Source organism: Pituophis catenifer, unplaced genomic scaffold (genome assembly GCF_029215685.1).
Source record: "Pituophis catenifer annectens isolate HBS135680 unplaced genomic scaffold, rPitCat1.0.hap2 SCAF_8, whole genome shotgun sequence".
NCBI lineage: Eukaryota > Metazoa > Chordata > Lepidosauria > Squamata > Colubridae > Pituophis > Pituophis catenifer.
Genome location: NW_027256888.1, coordinates 781,125 through 802,313, shown reverse-complemented (window position 1 = coordinate 802,313; position 21,189 = coordinate 781,125). Strand labels below are relative to the sequence as shown.

The following is a 21,189-nucleotide window of genomic DNA, read 5'->3' as shown; positions in this document are numbered from 1 at the left end:
TGTCCTGCCCTCAGGTGCTTTGGAGAATAGGTTGACTCCCTCTTTTCTGTGGCAGCCCCTTCAATATTGGAAGACTGCTATCATGTCTCCCCTAGTCCTTCTTTTCATTAAACTAGACATGCTCAGTTCCTGCAACCGTTCTTCATATATTTTAGCCTCCAGTCCTTGTATCATTTGATAATTAGAACTGCAGAAAAAACCATGGCTACCAACCTGCCTTCCATGGAGGACCTGAATCCTGCACGAGTCAAAAAGAGGGCTGGGAAAATATCTACAGACCCCTCGCATCCTGGACATAAATTGTTTCAACTCCTACCCTCAAAACAACACTATAGAGCACTCCACACCAGAACAACTAGACACAAGGACAGTTTTTTCCCAAATGCCATCACTCTGCTAAACAAATAATTTCCACAACACTGTCAAACTATTCACTAAGTCTGCATTACTATTACTATTAATCTTCTCTTCCTTACTAGTATCTATCTCTTCCCACTTATGACTATAACCATGTTGCTTGTATCTTTCAATTTATACTGTTTTTATTTGTTTCCTAGTACGATTTGATAGCTTATTAGTAACCTTGACTATCACTAAGTGTTGTATCTTTTTATTCTCATTGAATATTTTATTCTCCTTATGTACAGAGAGCCTACGCACCAATGACAAATTCCTTGTGTGTCCAATCACACTTGGCCAATAAAGAATTCTATTCTATTCTATTCATTCTTGCTGCTCTTCTCTGCATTCTTTCCAGAGTCTCAACATCTTTTTTTTATAAAATGTTGACCAAGACTGGATGCAGTTATTTCAAATGTGGCCTTACTAGGGCTTTATAGAGTGGTACTAGTACCTCATGTGATCTTGATTCCATCCTTCTGTTAATGCAACCTTGGATTGGGTTGGCTTTTTTAGCAGCTGCTGCACATGGCTGGCTCACTTTTAAATTATTGTCCACTAGGACTCCAAGATCCTTCTCACAGTTACTGCCGTGGAGCCAGGTTTCCCCTAATCTGTACCTGTGGGGTTCTTGGTGTTTTCTCAGTTCGGTTGTTTTCTGGCAGACCTTTTCTTACCAGGCGTGATGGAATATTGTTTGCTGATTATTTATGTATAATAGCTACATATATAGTGATAAGCATGGCTGATGATGTTACCTGGCCCAGTGACAAAATTTCCACAGGAAAAGAACCAAGCTCAGAGGACATCAAGAACCTAACAATGAGCCCTTATATTTTCCACTACTGAAAAGTTTCTTCATACATTCCAACACCCATTTTGTTGGGCTACTTCTTCACAGTCCTTACCTGTACCCTTCAGGGCATATGCATGTATAACCATTCACGGCATCCGTGCACTGAGCTCCATTTTGACATTTGTTGTCTAGGCAGTCATCGTAGTCGATATCACAATGTTCCCCAACATATCCAGGTGTGCAACTGCACCTAGAGACACACACAAAAAAAATGGAATAAATGAATGAATACAATTTATAGTTTTAGGAGTAGGCCGAAGGGATGGGGGTGCCCATGGAAATTATTAACACAGGCAGGATTGTTATTATTGCTATTATTTTGTGGAGGGGGAAACTCGGTTGAAATTTCAAGATGAATCATGGTGCATTCGAAACAAAATATTTCAACATTTGTTTACGGTCGGTCTATTGATTGCACAAATTGTTTTACAATTCATTATTTGTAAATTTTGCTTTGCTGGTTGTTGTGTCTTGGTGATGTGACATTCGATCAGAAATGCTAAGATTTCTGTTATATCATGAATCATTCTGACAGGTCTCTTTGCTGTCGGAGGGAAAAGCATCATTGTTCAAAAAACGAACAGATTTGTGAACCTGAATTGGGAAATTCTACATATAGGTGGCTCAGGGGCTAAGACGCTGAGCTTGTCAATCGAAAAGTCGGCAGTTCAGTGGTTCAAATCCCTAGTGCCGCGTAACGGGGTGAGCTCCCGTGACTTGTCCCAGCTTCTGCCAACCTAGCAGTTCGAAAGCATGTAAAAAATGCAAGTAGAAAAAATAGGGACCACCTTTGGTGGGAAGGGAACAGCATTCCGTGGGCCTTTGGCGTTGAGTCATGTTGGCCACATGACCACGGAGACGTCTTCGGACAGCGCTGGCTCTTCGGTTTTGAAACGGAGATGAGCACCGCCCCCTAGAGTCGGGAATGACTAGCACATATGTGCGAGGGGAACCTTTACCTTTACATATATCTCTCAATTTACTTCTTTGAGGTTACTCACCCCAAAACAAGGAGCGAAGTAGGAACACATACACTAAATTAATCAAAAATGCATTTTCATCCAACAACGGAAAGGGAGGCAACAGAATTAGCTCTATCTTAGGCATTATGTTTTTACATTTGCTCACTCTCACGTCTATGGGTTCTTGTGGTTAATTTTCATTGCATTGTGTTTTACAGAACTAGTGCCAACTAGTTAACTGAAAGAATGATATTTATTTGTAATCATCACATTAACATAATACCCAAGGAGCCTGTGGAATTTAAAGGTGATATTTAAATGAAGCAAAAACAATCCACAAATCTAAGTTTGGCCTGAGGGGGGAAAAAAGTGTGGATCAGAGGATCAAGTTTCCAAACCTACTTATCTAAAGCCCATTAAAAGTTGCTTTGCAAATGCACATACTGATGAATGATAATAACGATAATACCACTTAATTAAAGATTACCCTTCCTTGGACTTCCTTATTGTGTGATAATTTCCATCCTGTCATCCTAATAACCAATTTAGTTAATTGCAGCTTCTTAATCCAGTGTTAGCTTAATTATTCACTCTCTACCGTATCACTGATGTTTTGTGAATTGTTACAGAAGATTAAAAACTCCCCTTACATCAATCTCTGTGCTTAATTCAGAGTACAGATAGTTCTCGACTTACGACAGTTCGATTAGTGACCGTTTGAGGTTACAAAGGCACTGACAAAAGTGACTTATGACCGTTTTTCACATCTACGGCCATTGCAGCATCCCCGTGATCAAAATTCAGATGCTTGGCAACTGGCATGTACTTATGACGGTTGCGGTATCCCTGGGTCATTTGCAACCTTCTGACGAGCAGATTCACTTAACAACCGTATTGCCAGCTTAACGACGACAGTGGTTCACTTAACAACTGTGGCAAGAAAGTCGGTAAAATGGGGCAAAGTCACGTCACAACTGTACCTCTTGACAACATAAATTCTGGGCTCAATTATGGTCGTTCATTCGAGGACTGCCTATATCACGCTCTATGGTACCCCAAGAAGAGAATTTTCACCCATCAGAACCAAGGGCAAAGAAAGAGAAGGAAGGAAGGAAGGGAAGATTAAATCTTGACTGCAAGATTATTTCACAACTCAACCCATCCAGTGGTGGGTTTCAAATTTTTTTTACTACTGGTTCTGTGGGCGTGGCTTGGTGGGCGTGGCAGGGGAAGGATACTGCAAAATCCCCATTCCCACCCCACTCCAGGGGGAAGGATACTGCAAAATCCCCATTTCTTCTCAATCATCTGGGACTCGGGAGGCAGAGAATACATGTGGGAGGGGTCAGTCAGAATTTTTACTACCGGTTCTCCGAACTACTCCAAATTTCTGCTACCGGTTCTCCAGAACTGGTCAGAAACTGCTGAAACCCACCTCTGAACCCATCTGTTACACTCAGCTATTTATTTTTATTTTATTGAATTTGTATACTGCCCTACTCCCGAAGGACCAAAGCGAGAAGAACCTCCAAGAAAGAAAAGGCTTACTTGTATCCTTTGGGGGTCAGAATGCACTTGGAATCGTGCTGGCAAGGATTCAGGTCCTGAGCACAGAAGTCTAGCTTCTCGTCACACAGCTCCCCTGTAAGAAAGCAATGGAGATTTAGCATTTAGCTAGGATGACCCAAGATCAGTGGAGCAAAAGAATTGGCTCCCAAAGGCCTCATTTCACCCCTAACACCTGGGAGAAAAACAACAGCCTGGCTTTCCGTTTGCACATTTATCATCTGTGTGACTGCTTCTACTCTCGTATTACTAACAGTATCCTACTAACTGACCAATCAACTAATTAAGATACTAGAATTTTTAATACCAACATTTAATAATGACTTGGATTTAAAAGGGATTGTGCTGTCTTTTAAGCCTTTGTGGATGTCCACAAAGTATGATCGTAGGCTGATCTTTTATTGCGTTTGGTCTTGGGTACCATAAAAACATTTTGATTGATTGAATGATCTTGATCTCCCCCCCATCTCTTCTATCTATCTATCTATCTATCTATCTATCTATCTATCATCCATCCATCCATCCATCTCTCATCTATATCTGTCTGTCTGTCTATCTATCATCTATTTATCATGTATGTATCATCCCTTTCTCTCTATCATCTATCTATCATCCATCCATTATCTATCTATCTATATCTATCATCCATCCATCATCTATCTATCTATTCATTATTATCTATCTATCTATCTATCTATCTATCTATCTATCTATCTATCTATCTATCTATAACAATCATCTATCTATCTATCTATCTATCTATCTATCTATCTATCTATCTATCTATCTCAATCATCTATCTATTATCTATCTATCTATCTATCTATCTATCTATCTATCTATCTCAATCATCTATCTATCTATCTATCTATCTATCTATCTATCTATCTATCTATAACAATCATCTATCTATGTATCTATCTATCTCAATCATCTATCTATCTATCTATCTATCTATCTATCATCTATCTATCTATCTATCTCAATCATCTATCTATTATCCATCTGTCTGTCTGTCTGTCTGTCTGTCTGTCTGTCTATCTATCTATCTATATCAATCATCTATCTATTATCTATCTATTATCTATCTATCTATCTATCTATCTATCTATCTATCTATCTATCTATCTATCTCTCTATCATATTTCTAAACCACCCATCTCCCTCAGAGAGAGGCTCTACTGCACCACTGGCGGCCACTATCTTGATTACTTTGATAAAGTTCTTGTTTTATACCCTTGTTCTAAACTAAAAGAAAGTTCTGCCTCCTTGCCCTTTTAACGTTGTAGCAGGATAAAATGTTCCAAGGAGCATATTCTACAGCAAGATATGTACAGTAAGATAGTTCCCAGTGCCCACTTCAGACCAGCGTAGTTACCCTGGACCTTCATCCTGTTCCAAGAACATATATTTTAAATTAAACAGATTTTCAGACTGAGAGAGGAAAAGTCCTGTAGATTGTGCAGGTTAAGCACTAAATACATCTGACATCCTCTTTTTTCCCATAATTGTTACAATAATCAGGCTAAAGTAATGTTGATAAGAATAGCCATGAAACGTCCTTTGAGACTCAAGTTGGCCCTTTGTTTAGCCCACCCCCCCAAAAAAGGGGGGGCAGGGAAAGACTCTCAGAAAGAGAGAAATGGTTATGTCAAACAATTCTCACTGCTCTAAACAAACCCACAAATGTGTTTATGATTTCTACAAGCATTTATTGGGGAAAAAACCTTGCAATAAAATGATGCCATAAAACAGGGCTGTGACCTCTTAGGAACCAGTCCGCACAAATGAGCGAATTTAAAAGTTTAACCATCAACATTCCCTAAAACACAACTTCAGCAGAGGGACTTTGGGTACAGTTCAATTTAGATTAAGGCTATTTTGATGTCCCTAATTAAGTCTGAGTCCAGCAGCTCAGACCTTGTGGTTCATTCAGGCAGTCTTTTAAGATAGCAAATAATGCTTTCAGCCTGGCAGGTGCCAGAATTCAGTTTTAATCACTCTACTGGTGGTCACCAGAGATTCTTCTTCTAGGTTGGCTAAATGAAGTTTTAAGAATCCATTAATCTTACTTGGGAAAGGGTAACGGAGGATTTTATTGGCGAGAACAACATACAAATAAGAAAGTATTAGGAACAAGAGTGAATTTCCTTGCACAAAATTGTTCTTAGTCTTATGGGTAGTTATGGACCCAAATAACATTTCATTTTAAAGTTAATTAATTTGGCGTCCTCTACTGTTTAGGTTTCAAGCTGAGCATTTTAAAATTAATAATTTAAGGGTCTTCTACTGCTGGTAAACCCACATACAGGTAGTCCTCAACTTACAACAGTCATGTCAGTGACTTATGACCATTTCTCACACTTATGACTGTTGCAGCATCCCCATGGTGACGTGATTTACATTCAAATGCTTGACAACTGACTCATGTGATCAAAATTTGGAAGGTTGGCAACTGGTTCATACTTACGACGGTTGCAGTGTCCCAGGGCCATGGGATCCCCTTTTAGGACCTTCCGAGAAGCAAACTCAATGAGGAAGCTAGAGGTGCTTAACAAATGTGGCAAGAAAGGTTCGTAAAATGGGATAAAACTCACTTAATAAATTTCTCACTTAGCAACATAAATTCCGGGCTCAACTGTGGTCGTAAGTCGAGGACTTCCTGTACAGTATTAATGGCATTTCTTTTAAAGGTGGTTTTGTTTCCAAAATACAGGCTATCCCCCAAAGACTTTTAGGATACTCTGTAAATTTAAGACCCATCCAAATATTGGAGGGTAGATCTGTATATCAACGATCAAGAAGCACCAAAATCAAGTTTGATTTCGAGTACCCTTAAATCAGGGGTCTCCAACCTTGGCAACTTGAAGACTTGTGGACTTCAACTCCCAGAGTTCCTCAGCCAGCAAAGCTGAGGAACTCTGGGAGTTGAAGTCCACAAGTCTTCAAGTTGCCAAGGTTGGAGACCCCTGCCCTAAATCTCATCTCTTGGATGATGGCCATTTGAGCAGCTGGACCCAAGAGGGAACTGAAATAACAAGAGGAACCAGAACCACTGACCTTTCTCCACCTCGTTCAGGTTAGCAGCTGGCAGCAACAAAAGGCAGAAAAAAGACATTTACGGTCAACCGAAACAGCACAGCGCGAATAAAGCAAGGCACGATTAATGGAAGCAGAGCAATTAAGTCACTGCAGACAAAGTGACGATGCGTTTCGTTTTTTTAATTTTATTTTACAGCACAGCAAACACACAAGGGGCCCCATGTCAACGCCGGCACAGGAAGCGGGTGGGTAAGGGGAAGGCAGGAGTGGGTCTTAAGGGCGGATGATAATGAGCGAGACAAACCATCTATAATGATCTCACCGAATGACCTTGACATCCAAACTGGGAGTTACAAATGTGAATAGGTTAGGAAAGGCAGACTTTTCAACTGGAGGAAATAATATTAGGGAATTTAGAAACGTTTCACTAAAACAGGCGAAGAACCGTTGTAGGAATTGAGAATTGAGAAGGTCTAATCTAGAGAAACCAAGGACTAGGGGTGACATGATAGTATTTGAGGAGGTCAACCTGTTCTCCAAAGCACCAGAAGGTGGTTTGAGATGAGAAACAGTGGTTGGAAACTAACCAAGGAGAGGAACAACCTGGAACTAAGGATAAATTTCCTGACAATGAGAGCAATCAACCCATGGAACAGAAGTTGCCTCCAGAAGTTGTGGGAGCTCCATCACTGAAGGTTTTGAAGAAGAGATTTTTTTTTTTAATTTGATTTATATGCCGCCCTTCTCCGAAGACTCAGGGCGGCTTACAAAGTGCTCAGCAATAGCCTTCATACGTTTGTATATTTATACAAAGTCAGCTTATTGCCCCCACAAACTGGGTCCTCATTTCACCTACCTTAGAAAGGATGGAAGGCTGAGTCAACCTTGAGCCTTGGCGAGATTCGAACCCTGCAGTAATTGCAGGCAGCTGGTCTTAAGCAGCTTAATAACAGGGTGCCTTAAACCCTTGTACTACCAAGGCTCTTGGTATTGGACAACTGTTTGGACAACTGTTTGTCTGGATTGGTGTAGGGTCTCCTGCTCGAGCAGAGGATTGGACTAGAAGACCTCCAAGGTCCCTTCCTCTTCTGTCATTCCATGTTCTACAAGTTTCCGCTTTTCTGATTCAATACATTTTCTGCAGTAGAGAACTCACAGAGCTGAAATGCCCCATTGATATTGTTAATTATATACTGAATATTTTACGAATAGGTATATTTCTATCCTGAAACAAGGATTCTTGCAGTTAAATACAAACATTTTATCTTCTTTTTATAGCCCAACGGTAGGTTGCAACTAAAAACAATAAGTTACATAGGAAAAATGTCTATTTAATTATGTTAATTGGAAATTTTCACCGAAGCTTTGTAACTGCTTTAAATGGCATTTTCATATTCCATGAACAAAAAAAAATGACCTATCTGAATTGCAGGGCAAATTTCACTACATTTATTTTGGAAATACTGCTTTGCTGCACTTGCATCCTATGGCTATTGGGCTTTCCATCCAGCCTGTTGACTCATTCATTCACTAAGCCTCAAAAGACACTGTCTATATGCTAGTTTTGTTAGCCTATGCAGCAAAAACATCAAACCAAACTAAACAGTTCTTGATCTCACCTGTTTTTCCAAGCTAAAACCAACCAAGCAAGAAATCTGTGATGTATAAACTATGATCATCAACCCTGCCTGTCCTTCAGATGTCCCATATCTTGCTTACAGACAACCATCCATGTAACAGTCAATGCTAGCTTGTACCACAGTAAACTAAACCCTATTTCAAGCCATATCATAGCTGTTATGGCCTCATACAATTAGCAATAGCTCTTAGACTTATATACCACTTTCACAGGGCTCACAACCCTCTCTAAGCAGATTACAATCAGCCTCTTGCCCCCCCAAAAAACAATCTGAATCCTCATTTTACCAATCTCGGAAGGATGGGAGGATGAGTCAACCACAAATCCAATCAGGATCAAACTCCTGGCTGTGGGCAAAGTTTGCTTGCAATACTGCATTCTAATCACTAGGTCACCACAACTCTACAGTAGGACTTCTTATGTCATTAACAACAAATGTTCATACATCTGACCATTTTCTAATGGGGCAATAAGCCATTTATCAGCCTCCATTGCTATACTGTACATTAAGCAAACAGATGCATCTCTATATAAAAAAAGAGAATAAATGGATCTAAATTAGACTCCAGAAATGGCAATATTCAGAAACTAGAATTTACAGGAGATAACTAATTTCCCAGGGTTTTTTTTCTATTAGCTCAAGACGGTCACCCTTGAGCTGAAGAATCAAAGGCCGATTTAATCATTAAACAGCTCAATTGGAACAGAATAGGTGATGTGACACCTTTTGTCATGGATTAAAACTGAGACAAAGATATGAGTGTGTACATTAGGGCAGGCAGTCAATGAAAAGCATAGCTATTCTGTGCCCATATCTAATTTGTAGGTGTGGGGGAAATCGGTTTCCAAATGAATGGGGCTGTTTAGTAAACAAACGGAGACGAAAGCAATGTGTCCTTGAGCTCAGAGTGGCCTGTGTGAAGTTTTATCAGAATATTCCCATAGCAACCCCTGAATCTCAAGATCAAGATGTTTCTCTTCTCTAATGCCATTGTTCTCCCTAGGTAACAGAAGGGCAGGAAATAACCTGATATCTATTATGTTATTACTTATGAATATGCACGTCTGCATCATTTCCCCTTAATTTCTGTAATATAGAAATATGAGTGCATCTCTTAGTCTGGAGGGAAGGGTTTGTGTCTCCCACTATTATTTTGGAGACCCTTTTCAATATGCCCTGGTAACAATAAATGCTGCAGTGAGCCTTGATTATTTGCTTTGAATTCTGCATTTTGATTTTATGTAGGTGATCACAGATCAACTTCTAGTAATATACATTACTCAGTCCTTAAGTGCCACAAGATTCTATGTTTATAAACTATTGATATTCAAGCCTATTCATCTTACCCAGGATTAATAAAAATACTAGAGAGTCTTATATACAGCTATAAGACTAATAACCAGAACAAAGTACAGGGTTCAAAAGAATAAATGAAATTTTTCCTTGAATTTTTTTAATCCAGTTCCGGATGAAGTAGTAACTAAATGGAATGCATATGTAGATTTTATGATATTCTGGATGAGACAGGAATAATGGATACATAATTCAGATGAAACAGGATTGAAGAGTGCAGAGAAGAGCAACAAAGATGATAAGGGGACTGGAGGCTAAAACATGGGAAGAACAATTGCAAGACTTGGGTATGTCTAGTTTAATGAAGAGAAGGACTCGGGGAGACATGATAGCAGTCTTCCAATATCTCAGGGGCTGCCCCAAAGAAGAGGGAGTCAAGCTCTTCTCCAAAGCACCTGAAGGCAGGACAAGAAGCAACGGATGGAAACTAATCAAGGAGAGAAGCAACCTAGAACTAAGGAGAAACTTCCTGACAGTTAGAACAATTAACCAGTGGAACAACTCACCTCCAGAAGTTGTGGATGCCCCAACACTGGAGGTTTTTAAGAGATTGCACAGCCATTTCTCTGAAATGGTCTAGGGTCTCCTGCTTAGAAGACCTCCAACATCCCTTCCAACTCTGTTATTTGTTATTCTTTCTGTTATTCTGAAGACAGTGAGTAGGATTTCTTGCTTACTTGGGAATATGATCAATTTGGGATGACATCATTCTCTCCCAAGAAAGGCCTAGATTTTAGAGTAGGAATATTACTGGTTCTATCATTGCTCCTGGGGACTCAGAGTTGTGGCCCAACCTTGACTGATACATTTTGGTACCTGTGCCGATCACTGCAAGATAGAAATCTGGTTGCAGGCAGCAGATGAGAGGATTTTATGTGGGTCAGTTGCTGTCCAAACAACAGGAAATGGACAACGGGAGCACTCTCTGGACAGAAAGGTCAGGTATAAAGTCCCAAAGGCACTTTTCCAAAAGGCAACTGGACTTTGTTACTCCTTGAAGACGTTTCGCTTCTCATCCAAGGAAGTTCTTCTGCACTTTATATCTCAGGTGAGATATAAAGAGGCCATACTCATAAAGGAAGAAACAGATGGCTCTCACATTTCCCCCCAAAAAAATCTTTATTAGTTCTGCTATTTTATAAATGGCCCAGAATTAGATGTGAACATAAAGGAGGTGAAATTTGCAGAGGATATCAAAAAATGTCAGCACCATCCAGCAATATGACAACTTGGGTCTGATGACATCACCATGCAAAATTTGCAATTCTCTCTCTCTCTCTCTCTCTCTCTCTCCATCCATCCATCTTCCAAAAAATATTCTAACTAGTTAACTAGGTCGGCAAGCTATTTAGAATAGAGAATAACAGAGTTGGAAGGGACCTTGGAGGTCTTCTAGTCCAGCCCACTGCTCAGGCAGGAAATCCTATACCACTTCAGACAAATGGCAGTCCAGTGTCTTTTTAAAAGGCCTCCAGGGATGGAGCACCCACAAGTTCTGAAGGCAAGTTGTCCCACGGATTCATTGTTCTCAATGTCAGGAACTTTCTCCTTAATTCTAGGTTGTTTCTCTCCTTGATTTAAGCTGAGATCTTCAACTTCCATCTTTTTTCTTTTATAAGGTCTGAGCTTTCTTGTCATGCAATTTATGTTGCACAGATAAAAAGCTGAGTTCAATGAAATAGCAGAAGGAGGTACAATAAAGGAACACTTGGACAGCTGAACTAGAAGAAGCAGGGATCAAATTTATTAACATACAGGATTATCACACCAGACTATGGAGTTTGTGATAAAGTTAAGGCCTTCTTCATACCTGTGTATTCTGGAGGACAAAGGCAAGTGTAGTTGTTGATCCCATCTATACAAGTGGCATTGTTTTCACAATCGTTATCTTCACAATCGTCGATGTTCACTTCACAGTTTTCACCTTCAAATCCATCGGCACAGGCACACCTGTAAAAGAAAGCATACCAGCTCTTCCAACAAACGAAAAAAGATGACATGTGATGCAATGGTGGGCTGCCACCGGTTTGGACCGGTTCAGGTAATTCCAACCTGTGCGTGGGCCTGAGCCCGTCCACCTGCCCAGGTGCAATCCTGTCCTATATTACAGCATCCATGAGCGAATTCCCATGTTTTGTGATGCTGTACATTTGTGTGGACGGCACACACGAGCGAATTCCCATGTTTTGTGATGCTACACGCATGAGTGGATGGTGTGTACATTCACATTTCCGGTGCTGGGCGAACTGGTTACGGTTACGTCCACCGCTGATATGACACTTGAAATGTGCATGTGCCTAACAATCTTTTTGATGCGGTACTCTACAAACTTAAAGAGAATTTCAGGTCGGCTAATAGAAAAAGGGAGGAGAGTTGGAACCAAAATCCACACAGGAAAGAAAAGAAAAAGTGTTAAAAGTGCTTCAAACAAGCAAGGAAAGTTCTCTTGTGGAGAAAGAGACGCTTGGATTCTCCATCTCGGCCCCCCAAACTGGACGTCTGATTGCCAAAGTGTCTTCCTTGGCAGCATTGGTGCCATTTTGCTGTTTTTATTTTAGGGAACTGCTGGAAGGAATCTTTCCATTATAAAGTATGCTCAAATGGAACTACGCTACAAGTTAAGAGTATTACTGAATTACTGAAATTTGTAAGGCAAATAGGGGCATTTAGAGTGTAATGGATGGAAAATACTTTGCCAATGCTTGACTCATTTATGAATTTCAAGGGTTCCTGTTATGGAATAAATGCATGCAGAAGCACGTGAGAAGAAAAAAGACAAGGGAGTCAGAAGGAAGCGATTACTTAACAAATTTAGTTTCTCTGGGACATAATTTACTGTATTAATTATTGCACAGATATAATTACTTATTCATGCTTGCCTCAATTGGAAATCAGTGATTATGCATTTATGGCAATCATTATAACTGTTGTTCAGAATATATGTCTTAATTTGTCTTGTGGAAGCCTCTCCACCACAAGTATTCTGGAGAGCTACTTATTCATTTTTTCCCTTATAAAGTTGTGATTAAAACAGCAATTTATCATATTAAACTGTTTCAAATTAATTTCAGAGCGAAATCAATCCAGCCACTGCTTGTCATTTGTGTGTAAAAAAAGAAAGCTAATTGCTTATTAAATAAGGGGGAATCAAAATTGTTTCTAACAAGCCAGCAGAATTTTTATTATGGGATTATGGGATCCATTTATTTCTGTTCTTAACTCCGTAATTTAAGAGCTACATCTGGAAGGCCTGTATTCTGTGATTAAAAAACTCTAGATTAAAAATGCTCACAGCGTGTTTACCCAGCAGGGTGCTGGACTGGAAATGCATTGTTAATTTTGTGTTTCGCTTGGATTTAACTCTGATCATTTACAAGCTGCTGATAGAAGGCAAAGCAAAACCTCTGAATGGTGAGACTTCCAGGAGGAATTTAGCTGGCTGTTAGTTAGGATGACAAGAGGCCAAAATCACTTTATCTTTCCCCCATTGCGCCTTGACTAAAAACGGCATATTGACAGCAAGAAAAGTTTTCAAAGTGCCTTAAGCTCATTGACATTTGTATGAAAGACTTGGAAATCAATACGCATCAACTACTTCATTACTGGGAGATTGGAAGAAGAAAAAACAGTCACAGATTCTGTGCCGGGGGGTAGATGGCTTCCTTTTTATATGTTTTTTTAAAAAATATTTTTATTAAACAGTTTTTTTTAAAAAAAAAACAAACAAAAACAGATATTTACATCTTCTTCTTTTCAACATCTTTGCATCAGTAATCCATATTTATACATTTTCTCTTTCGTATCTTCATATATCTTTTATACATATATTTTTAATATATCATATATATACCATTATAATATATTCTATTATTCTAATTATTTTATTTACATTTGACATGAACATGTACTTAATTTCCTTTCCACAGTTTTTATTTCTTCCCATTTATTTCTATATTTCTCCACCTAATTTAACCCTTATTTTTTTCTTCCTTTGTCCCCCCCCTTTTTCCCCCCTTTTCCTCCAACCATTTATACCATTTCTCCCAGACTAAATAATATTCTGTTTCATCCTTGTCTTGTATCTCCTTCATAAGCTTATCCATTTCCGCACACTCCATAATTTTTCTAATCACCTTGTCTTCTGATGGTATGTTGTTGTTTTTCCAGTTTTGGGCAAAAACTATTCTTGCTGCTGTAATTATATGAATGATTAACTATCTTATTTCTTTTTCATATGACCCAGTAATTATTCCCAGTAGGAAAGTTTCTGGCCTCATTTCTATTTGTTGATTTTATAATTTCTTCTATTTGTGTTTTAATTATTTGCCAGAATTGTTTGCCTTATGGCAAGACCACCACATGGGGTATGTTATTTTTTTTAAAAAAACTCACCAAAACCCATTCTTTTCATCTTCTTTTAAGTGACAAGTTCCCCCTTCTTTACATGGGCTGCTGATACAGGCATGGATGGGTACCTCACAGTCTCGACCCTACAAGTAAATGAACAAAAATGAACAAACGTGGCATAGAAAAATAAGGGGGGAAAATTAGTTTTCTTTTCAAATGTTATCGATTCCACATCCGAAACCCATCAATCCTGCCAGCATATTTTTCTATCTGTAATGGAACCACAGCATCTGAAGGACAGAAAAAGGCCTTGCCTTTTTCTGGCTGGGAACCTGAAAGGGAGCCTGGATAGCTCTGCGGACTAAGCACTGTAATTTAACACCAGCTGTCTGCAATTAAAGTAAGTTTGAATCTCACCAGGCTCAAGGTTGACTCAGCCTTCCATCCTTTCTAAGGTAGGTAAAATGAGGACCCAGATTGTGGGGACAATAAGATGACTTTGTATAAAATATACAAAAGTATGAAGGCTATTGCTTAACGCACTGTAAGCCGCCCTGAGTCTCCGGAGAAGGGCGGCATATAAATCAAATTAAAACAAAAAAAATAAATAAAACTGCACCCCCAAAGGGAAGAGAAGCAGTTGTTAGGAATGGAGGGACTCACTCGTATAAAAGATGCAACTAGCGCATTAATTAAAGAATGCAGGTTTTAATTTTTTTATTTAATGTCTTCTATACCTTGAAGCCGTAAGGACAGGAACAACTGTAGAAATCAACCGGGTCGTTGTTACAAGTTCCATCGTTTTTGCAAGGGTTGGATAAGCAGGGGCTACATTTGGCAAGAATGGTGACATCCACCGGACCTTCAAATAAGCACAAATAATTCTTTGTGTTACAAAAACGAGCCCTTTCATCGTTGATCATCATTTCTTCCAAGCTTCTGGTGCTATCCTAGTTAACTCAAAGCTGCCACGTGAGATACAGCTATGCTTAAGGAACCTCTATGATGGGAATCAAGCTCGTATCAAGGGGAGTTGAGCAGTTTTTCGAGGAAAAAAATTTCTGTTGATGGCATAGAACAGAGGTTGTCAAACTTGGCAGCTTTAAGACTTGTGGCCTTCAACTCCCAGAATTGAAGTCCACAAGTCTTAAAGCTGTCAAGTTTGAAGGCCTTTGGCATAGAAAGTCAATAGGATTGAAGTCCACTGGATGATGTTACTTAATTGGGTGAGTTGCTTAGGGCTGTTAAAAAATAACCTTTTCCCAGATCAATTTCCTTTTCACATCTACATTTTGAAATTTCTCAATTTTACTTTAACGGGTTTCTTTGTTCCCCATTTATCTCTCATATTTAAATACTTTTCCTTGTAGATCACAGGTATGAAGAGCCTGAAGGCAGGGGGCGTCAAATGCATCATAAGTCACGAGTCCCTGCACCCACAGGAGATCGAAGTCCAGCCCCCCTTGAATGCCCCTCTTATCTCCCACTCATTTCCCTTGGCTGTTAGTTGGCCAGATTCTTGAAGAGATCTTACGCTTGCAATAACACTTTACACTCCTTTGACCTGCCTGAATCTCCTGCGTAATGAACTCCTGCTGCAGAAGGAAATTCACAACTCAGTTTGTATTCCTGTCCCTCATGTCCTGCCCCCCCCCCCCCAAATATTCTGTATCGCCTGCACTCATAAACTTCTGGATAATGGCAATTTTTAAAGAAAATCTGAAACAAATAAACAAACAAAAACCCTGAAGAATGAAGGGGAACTATGATTGATTTTAGGCATTAATCAGTAGTGAGGGATAAATGGAATGGACTGGATTGGGAAGGGGAGAGTTAAGGAAAGGAAGGGAAAAGAGGGAAGGGGCAAAGGAAAGAAGAGGGGAGGGGAGGGGAGGGAAGGTGAAGGAAAGGAAGGGAAATATTGATAAAAGGTAAATATTGCAGAATTTGCCCAGGATTAACACATAAAAAGAGAAAAGAAGGCTGGGTCCCCTTCAAGTTTACTAAATTTATTATGGAATCTGTAAATCTATTGAAATGAGCTATGTAAAACAGCGAATGTATATTTGAAGTCTTTTGGAGGAAGGAAGGAGAGATATCAATCTGCAAGGCATTCAAAACTTTACGGATAACAAGATGCAAAGGTAAGAAAAATATTGGTTTTGAAGAGTGATGTAGGAGAAAATAAAGAGGGATGTTGAGTTTTCATGGGGAAGAAATGCAGAAAAGGCTCATGTCGGGGCCAGAATGGAAGCTAAAGGCAACAGTTGAGTTCACGCTTCAAAAGCAAAAAGAAATAATGGGATCTCTGAAGTTACAAACAAGATTAGAGGAGAAATAATTCAACTTTCCCTAAGTTCAATTTCTAAGGGCAGAGAAGGAGCTGGAATAATTATAAGCAATGAACTTGAAGGTATTTAACGGAACAAGCAACGCCTGGCAGGTCTTCACCCACTCAATAATTTCATTTATATTCCTTCTAGTTGTTAACAATGGTGTGACTCAACTCCCATTTGATCTTCACAGCATTCCTAGGAGGGGAATTAATCCCACTATTCTATTTTTCAGCAATTTCCAGACTTCCTGTACATTCGTCGTGGTTTTCATGAAATAGGGCCACAATCAGACACCGTGGAAATGTGCACGTGGTCAAAGAATTGAAACCAATCCTGTTGGTAGAATCAATAAAACCTGTTTTTTTTTTTACTTCCAATCTTCCTTTGCTTCTGGGAGTGGTGCGGTAGCAATCAGGAGGCTGTGAGTTCGATCCTAGGTAGACACAGATATTTCTCTCTCTGGGCATAATGAGATTATATCTCTGAATAAAACTCTGAATAAATCTGGATGAATGGGAAACAATTTGGAATAGAAACGATAAATTGACAAGAGTGGTAGCGTTTAAAGATAATCAATATAAAATGCTATATAGATGGCACTTAGCCCCCACAAGACTAGACAAAATCTACCCAAACATAAACCCAAATTGCTGGAAATGTGATCACCAGCAGGGTACCTTCTTTCATATGTGGTGGGCATGCCCCGAGGTGATGAAGTATTGGAAAAAGATCCAAAATTGCATTCAAGAAGTAATTGAGGAAAATATAGATTTGGCGCCCGAAACCTTTCTCCTGAGAGTGCTAAAGAGGGCGTACGAGAAAAAAAAGAGATACCTAATCATCCATATCATTACGGCAGCTAGATTAATATACGCACAACACTGGAAAGAAAAGGGAACACCACCGGAAGAACATATAATTCAGAAAATCCTAGAATGTGCCAAGATGAGCAAACTAACATACGAGATAAATGAGGAAGAGGATTCGGAATACTATACGGTGTGGGGATTTTGGTATAAATGGATGGAAGATCGAATAAAGAAGGGATAAGAGATAGTGTAAAAATTAAAATAAATGGGTAAATTAGGAGACACTATAATAAAAGAATGTATCTAACCTGTATATATTTTATCACTGTCTAACCGATATCTTTTGTATTGTACTACAATGTAATTTAATAAAACTTAAAAAAAAAAAAACCAACTCCGTATTGGCGACAGGAAGGGCATTCGGCCAGTAAACACTCAGTTGCCCAGACTCCACCCTGCAAAGGATGATGGGGTCGTTAAAAGAGGACAATTCCTTTGCTTCTGGGTTCGCAGCTTTGAACAAGAAGGAGGGAAGAAAAGCATCACCTGGGCCTCCATTTCCTTCAGCTTCTAGTTCCAACATTTCATCATTTCCTGCAGTGTCTTCACAGCTGTGTCATTTATGGAGAAAGGGGTCCCTGAATGGCAACATCCTTCTCCTGACATCTTCCTCCTCTTTCTCAGAATGAGCAGTCTTTCCTCCCAGAAACAGCGGTTGTGGCTTAAATTTAATACCAGCCAAAGAAGCACTTGCACACAGGTTAGGGAATTGTTTACTTCGTACCTTGACAGGTGAATTTTTTGGAGGGAGTGGTGAGGAGGAGTTTGTCGGCCATTTCTCCGGGACCGACACATCGGGCGATGCCCGGCTCCTTGTATTCCGACTTCACCCAGTCCGAGAGCCACTGCATGTGACAGTCACAGTGGAGGGGGTTCGCGCCAATCGCTCTGCGAGGGGGAAACAGAAGCCAAATACGCCTTTAATTCCAAGTGGGTAAAATGAAACTACAGGTAGTCCTTGACTTACGACAGTTTATTTACTGACCATTCAAAGTTACTGAAAAAAATGACCCATGTCTATTTTTCACACGTACAACCATTGTGGCATCCCCATGGTCACGTGATCAAGATTCAGACGCTTGGCAACGGACTCATATTTATGACGGTCGCAGGGGGTCTGCGAACTTCTGGCCAGCAAAGCTGATGGGGAAGCAGGATTCACATAACAACTGAGCCGGTTTCTATCATTGTTTCACTACCGATGGGATGTACCATCTTCCCCATGGCGAATCGGCCAACCATCATGAGAGGCTGGTTGGACGATTACCCTCGAATTGGTTGGAACATTGGACTCCCCCACTGCCGTGAGAGGACAGTGGAGACTCTTCCGTTTATGGTCAACCTGCCTTTTTCAGGACAATTTGGACTATCATGGAGCCCTGGGCCATACCTTATCACTACCTCAGAGCTTAGATGTACCTAAGGGCACAGCTTCTTGCATTGCGAGACTCCCCCCTCTCGCAAGCCTGGCCCTCCACGTTATCGAGGACCTACCTCAATGACGGGTCTTGGAACCCAGAGAGGTGGCATGCGGCGAAGAGGGGGTTGAGGGGTTTTTTATGTAAATTTTTGGAAAAAATCTTAAGGGGTCCCAGGGGGGGGGAGGCAAAATTGGAACTAGGGTAGTGGGTTTGGGGGATAACCCACCAAGGCGCTCCATGGCCTAGGACCTGGTTATCTACGGGACCGCCTGCTACCACCAATAGCCTCCCACCGACCAGTACGCTCCCATAGAGAGGGGCTCCTCCGGGTGCCGTCGGCCAAACAATGTCGACTGGCGGCCCCCAGGGGGAGAGCCTTCTCTGTGGGGGCACCTACTATCTGGAACGAGCTCCCCCCCGAGATACGGAGGATTCCGGATCTGCGCACCTTCCGTCGCACGCTTAAGACGTTTCTATTCCAGCAAGCCGGCCTGACTTAAACTTCTCCGTTTTTAAATGGGAATTTTAAATTCGGTTTTAAATTATTGGGGTTTTAAATATGGTTCAGCCAAATTTATTTAATTTGTTTTATCTCTATTTTAAATTTTGTATTTATATGTTTTATTTTTATGGCTGTTCACCGCCCTGAGTCCTTCGGGAGTAGGGCGGTATACAAATTCAATAAAAAAAAAAAAAAAAAAAAACTGTGTTACCAATTGAACAACTGCTATGATTCACTTAACAACTGTGGCAAGAAACTGTGGGGTTAAACTGCTGATCCAGTTCTACAGAGGAATTCTTGAGTCTGTCATCTGCACCTCCATAACTGCCTGGTTTGGTTCTGCAACCCCACAAGACAGACACAGACTTCGGAGGATCATTAGAACGGCAGAAAAAACAATTCCTACCAACCTGCCTTCCATGGAGGACCTGCATACTGCACGAGTCAAAAAGAGGGCTGGGAAAATATCTACAGACCCTTCGCATCCTGGATATAAATTGTTTCAACTCCTACCCTCAAAACGAGGCTATAGAGCACTGCACACGAGAACAACTAAACACAAGGACAGTTTTTTCCCAAACGCCATCACTCTGCTCAACAAATAATTCCCTCAACACTGTCAGACTATTCACTAAGTCTGCACTACTATTAATCTTCTCATCGTTCCCACCACCCATCTCCTTCCACTTATGACTGTATGACTGTAACCTTGTTGCTGGTATCCCTACGATTGATATTGATATTGTTTCCTGATTGCTTATTTGTTCCCTATGACTCTCATTAAGTGTTGTACCTTATGATTCTTGATGAATCTTTTCTTTTATGTACACTGAGAGCATACGCACCAAGACAAATTCCTTGTATGTCCAATCACACTTGGCCAATAAAAAAATTCTATTCTATTCTAAAACTCAATAAATCGCTGTCTTGCATCGCAGAAATGTTGGGCTCAATTGAGGTTGTAAATTGAGGCCTAGCTGCAAAGGAGACACAAAGAATGCCACAACTAAAGATGCCATAAGGACTGATCAGACAGCTTCCGTGACTAGATTCTCAAGGAATGCTTATAATCCAACACTTTTTTAAATTGTTTAGTTAGGATAGTGGAGAAGCAAAGGTTTGGATCATGGAGACCCAGCTTCTTCTCCTGAATTTTGCTTTCAGCCACAGAAGCTCACTTGATAACTGTCAGCCTCTCTCTGCCTCGTCTACCTTACACAGCTAGTACTGTTGGGGGGAAAAATGAAGGATTGCTATATACAGAATGACAGAGTTGGCTGGGACCTTGGAGGTCTTCTAGTCCAGCCCTCTGCTCAAGCAGGAGACCCTATTCCATTTCAGGCAGGTGACTGTCCAGTCTCTTCTTGAAAACCTCCAGTGATGGAGCCCCCACAATCCACTGATTAATTATAAGTTATTAAAAACAACCATCAGAGTATTTCCCTTAGTTGTAGTCTAAATCTCTCTTTGGTAAGTTTCCATCTGTTGCTTCTTATGTAAACCTTATAACTATTATTTGATAATCTAATCTATGAGTCAAACTGTAATACATGGGCAGAAAGTTGAATTCCTTTGAACGCCATGTTGGTTTAGTGGCGAAGGTACTGGAGGTCCACCCTCAACCTACAGAAGCTTCCACAGATTTTGGACCCGTCAATCAGTCTGTCTTAGCTAGGCCGGCCTCGTGCGATTGCCCATGATAGGGGCTACATAGATTGCCTGGACCTCTCAGAGAAGCAGCTGGATGGAGATCTTACAAATGAATCAATGGGCGCTGAGGGTAGAAGCAGAGACCATCAACCAATGTTTCTGCTTTCCTGCATGTGCCTGTTTCCATTTCATGGGTGTTTGTTATTGTATTGAAGGGTTCAGACGTGCTTCGTATTAGCATGACTG

General features: G+C 40.4%; 1 protein-coding gene across 1 annotated transcript in view; it reads right to left on the bottom strand.

The window, feature by feature from the left end:
• SLIT2 (slit guidance ligand 2) overlaps nucleotides 1–21,189 on the bottom strand; it is a 198,265-nt gene that overhangs the window by 14,351 nt on the left and 162,725 nt on the right. Inside the window, exons 25-30 of the mRNA XM_070948985.1 lie at nucleotides 18,095–18,258; nucleotides 14,903–15,027; nucleotides 14,211–14,308; nucleotides 11,629–11,768; nucleotides 3,766–3,859; nucleotides 1,308–1,445 (exon numbers count right to left, since the gene is read on the bottom strand). Of these exons, the coding sequence (XP_070805086.1) occupies nucleotides 1,308–1,445; nucleotides 3,766–3,859; nucleotides 11,629–11,768; nucleotides 14,211–14,308; nucleotides 14,903–15,027; nucleotides 18,095–18,258 (759 nt within the window). The remainder of the gene's footprint in view (nucleotides 1–1,307; nucleotides 1,446–3,765; nucleotides 3,860–11,628; nucleotides 11,769–14,210; nucleotides 14,309–14,902; nucleotides 15,028–18,094; nucleotides 18,259–21,189) is intronic.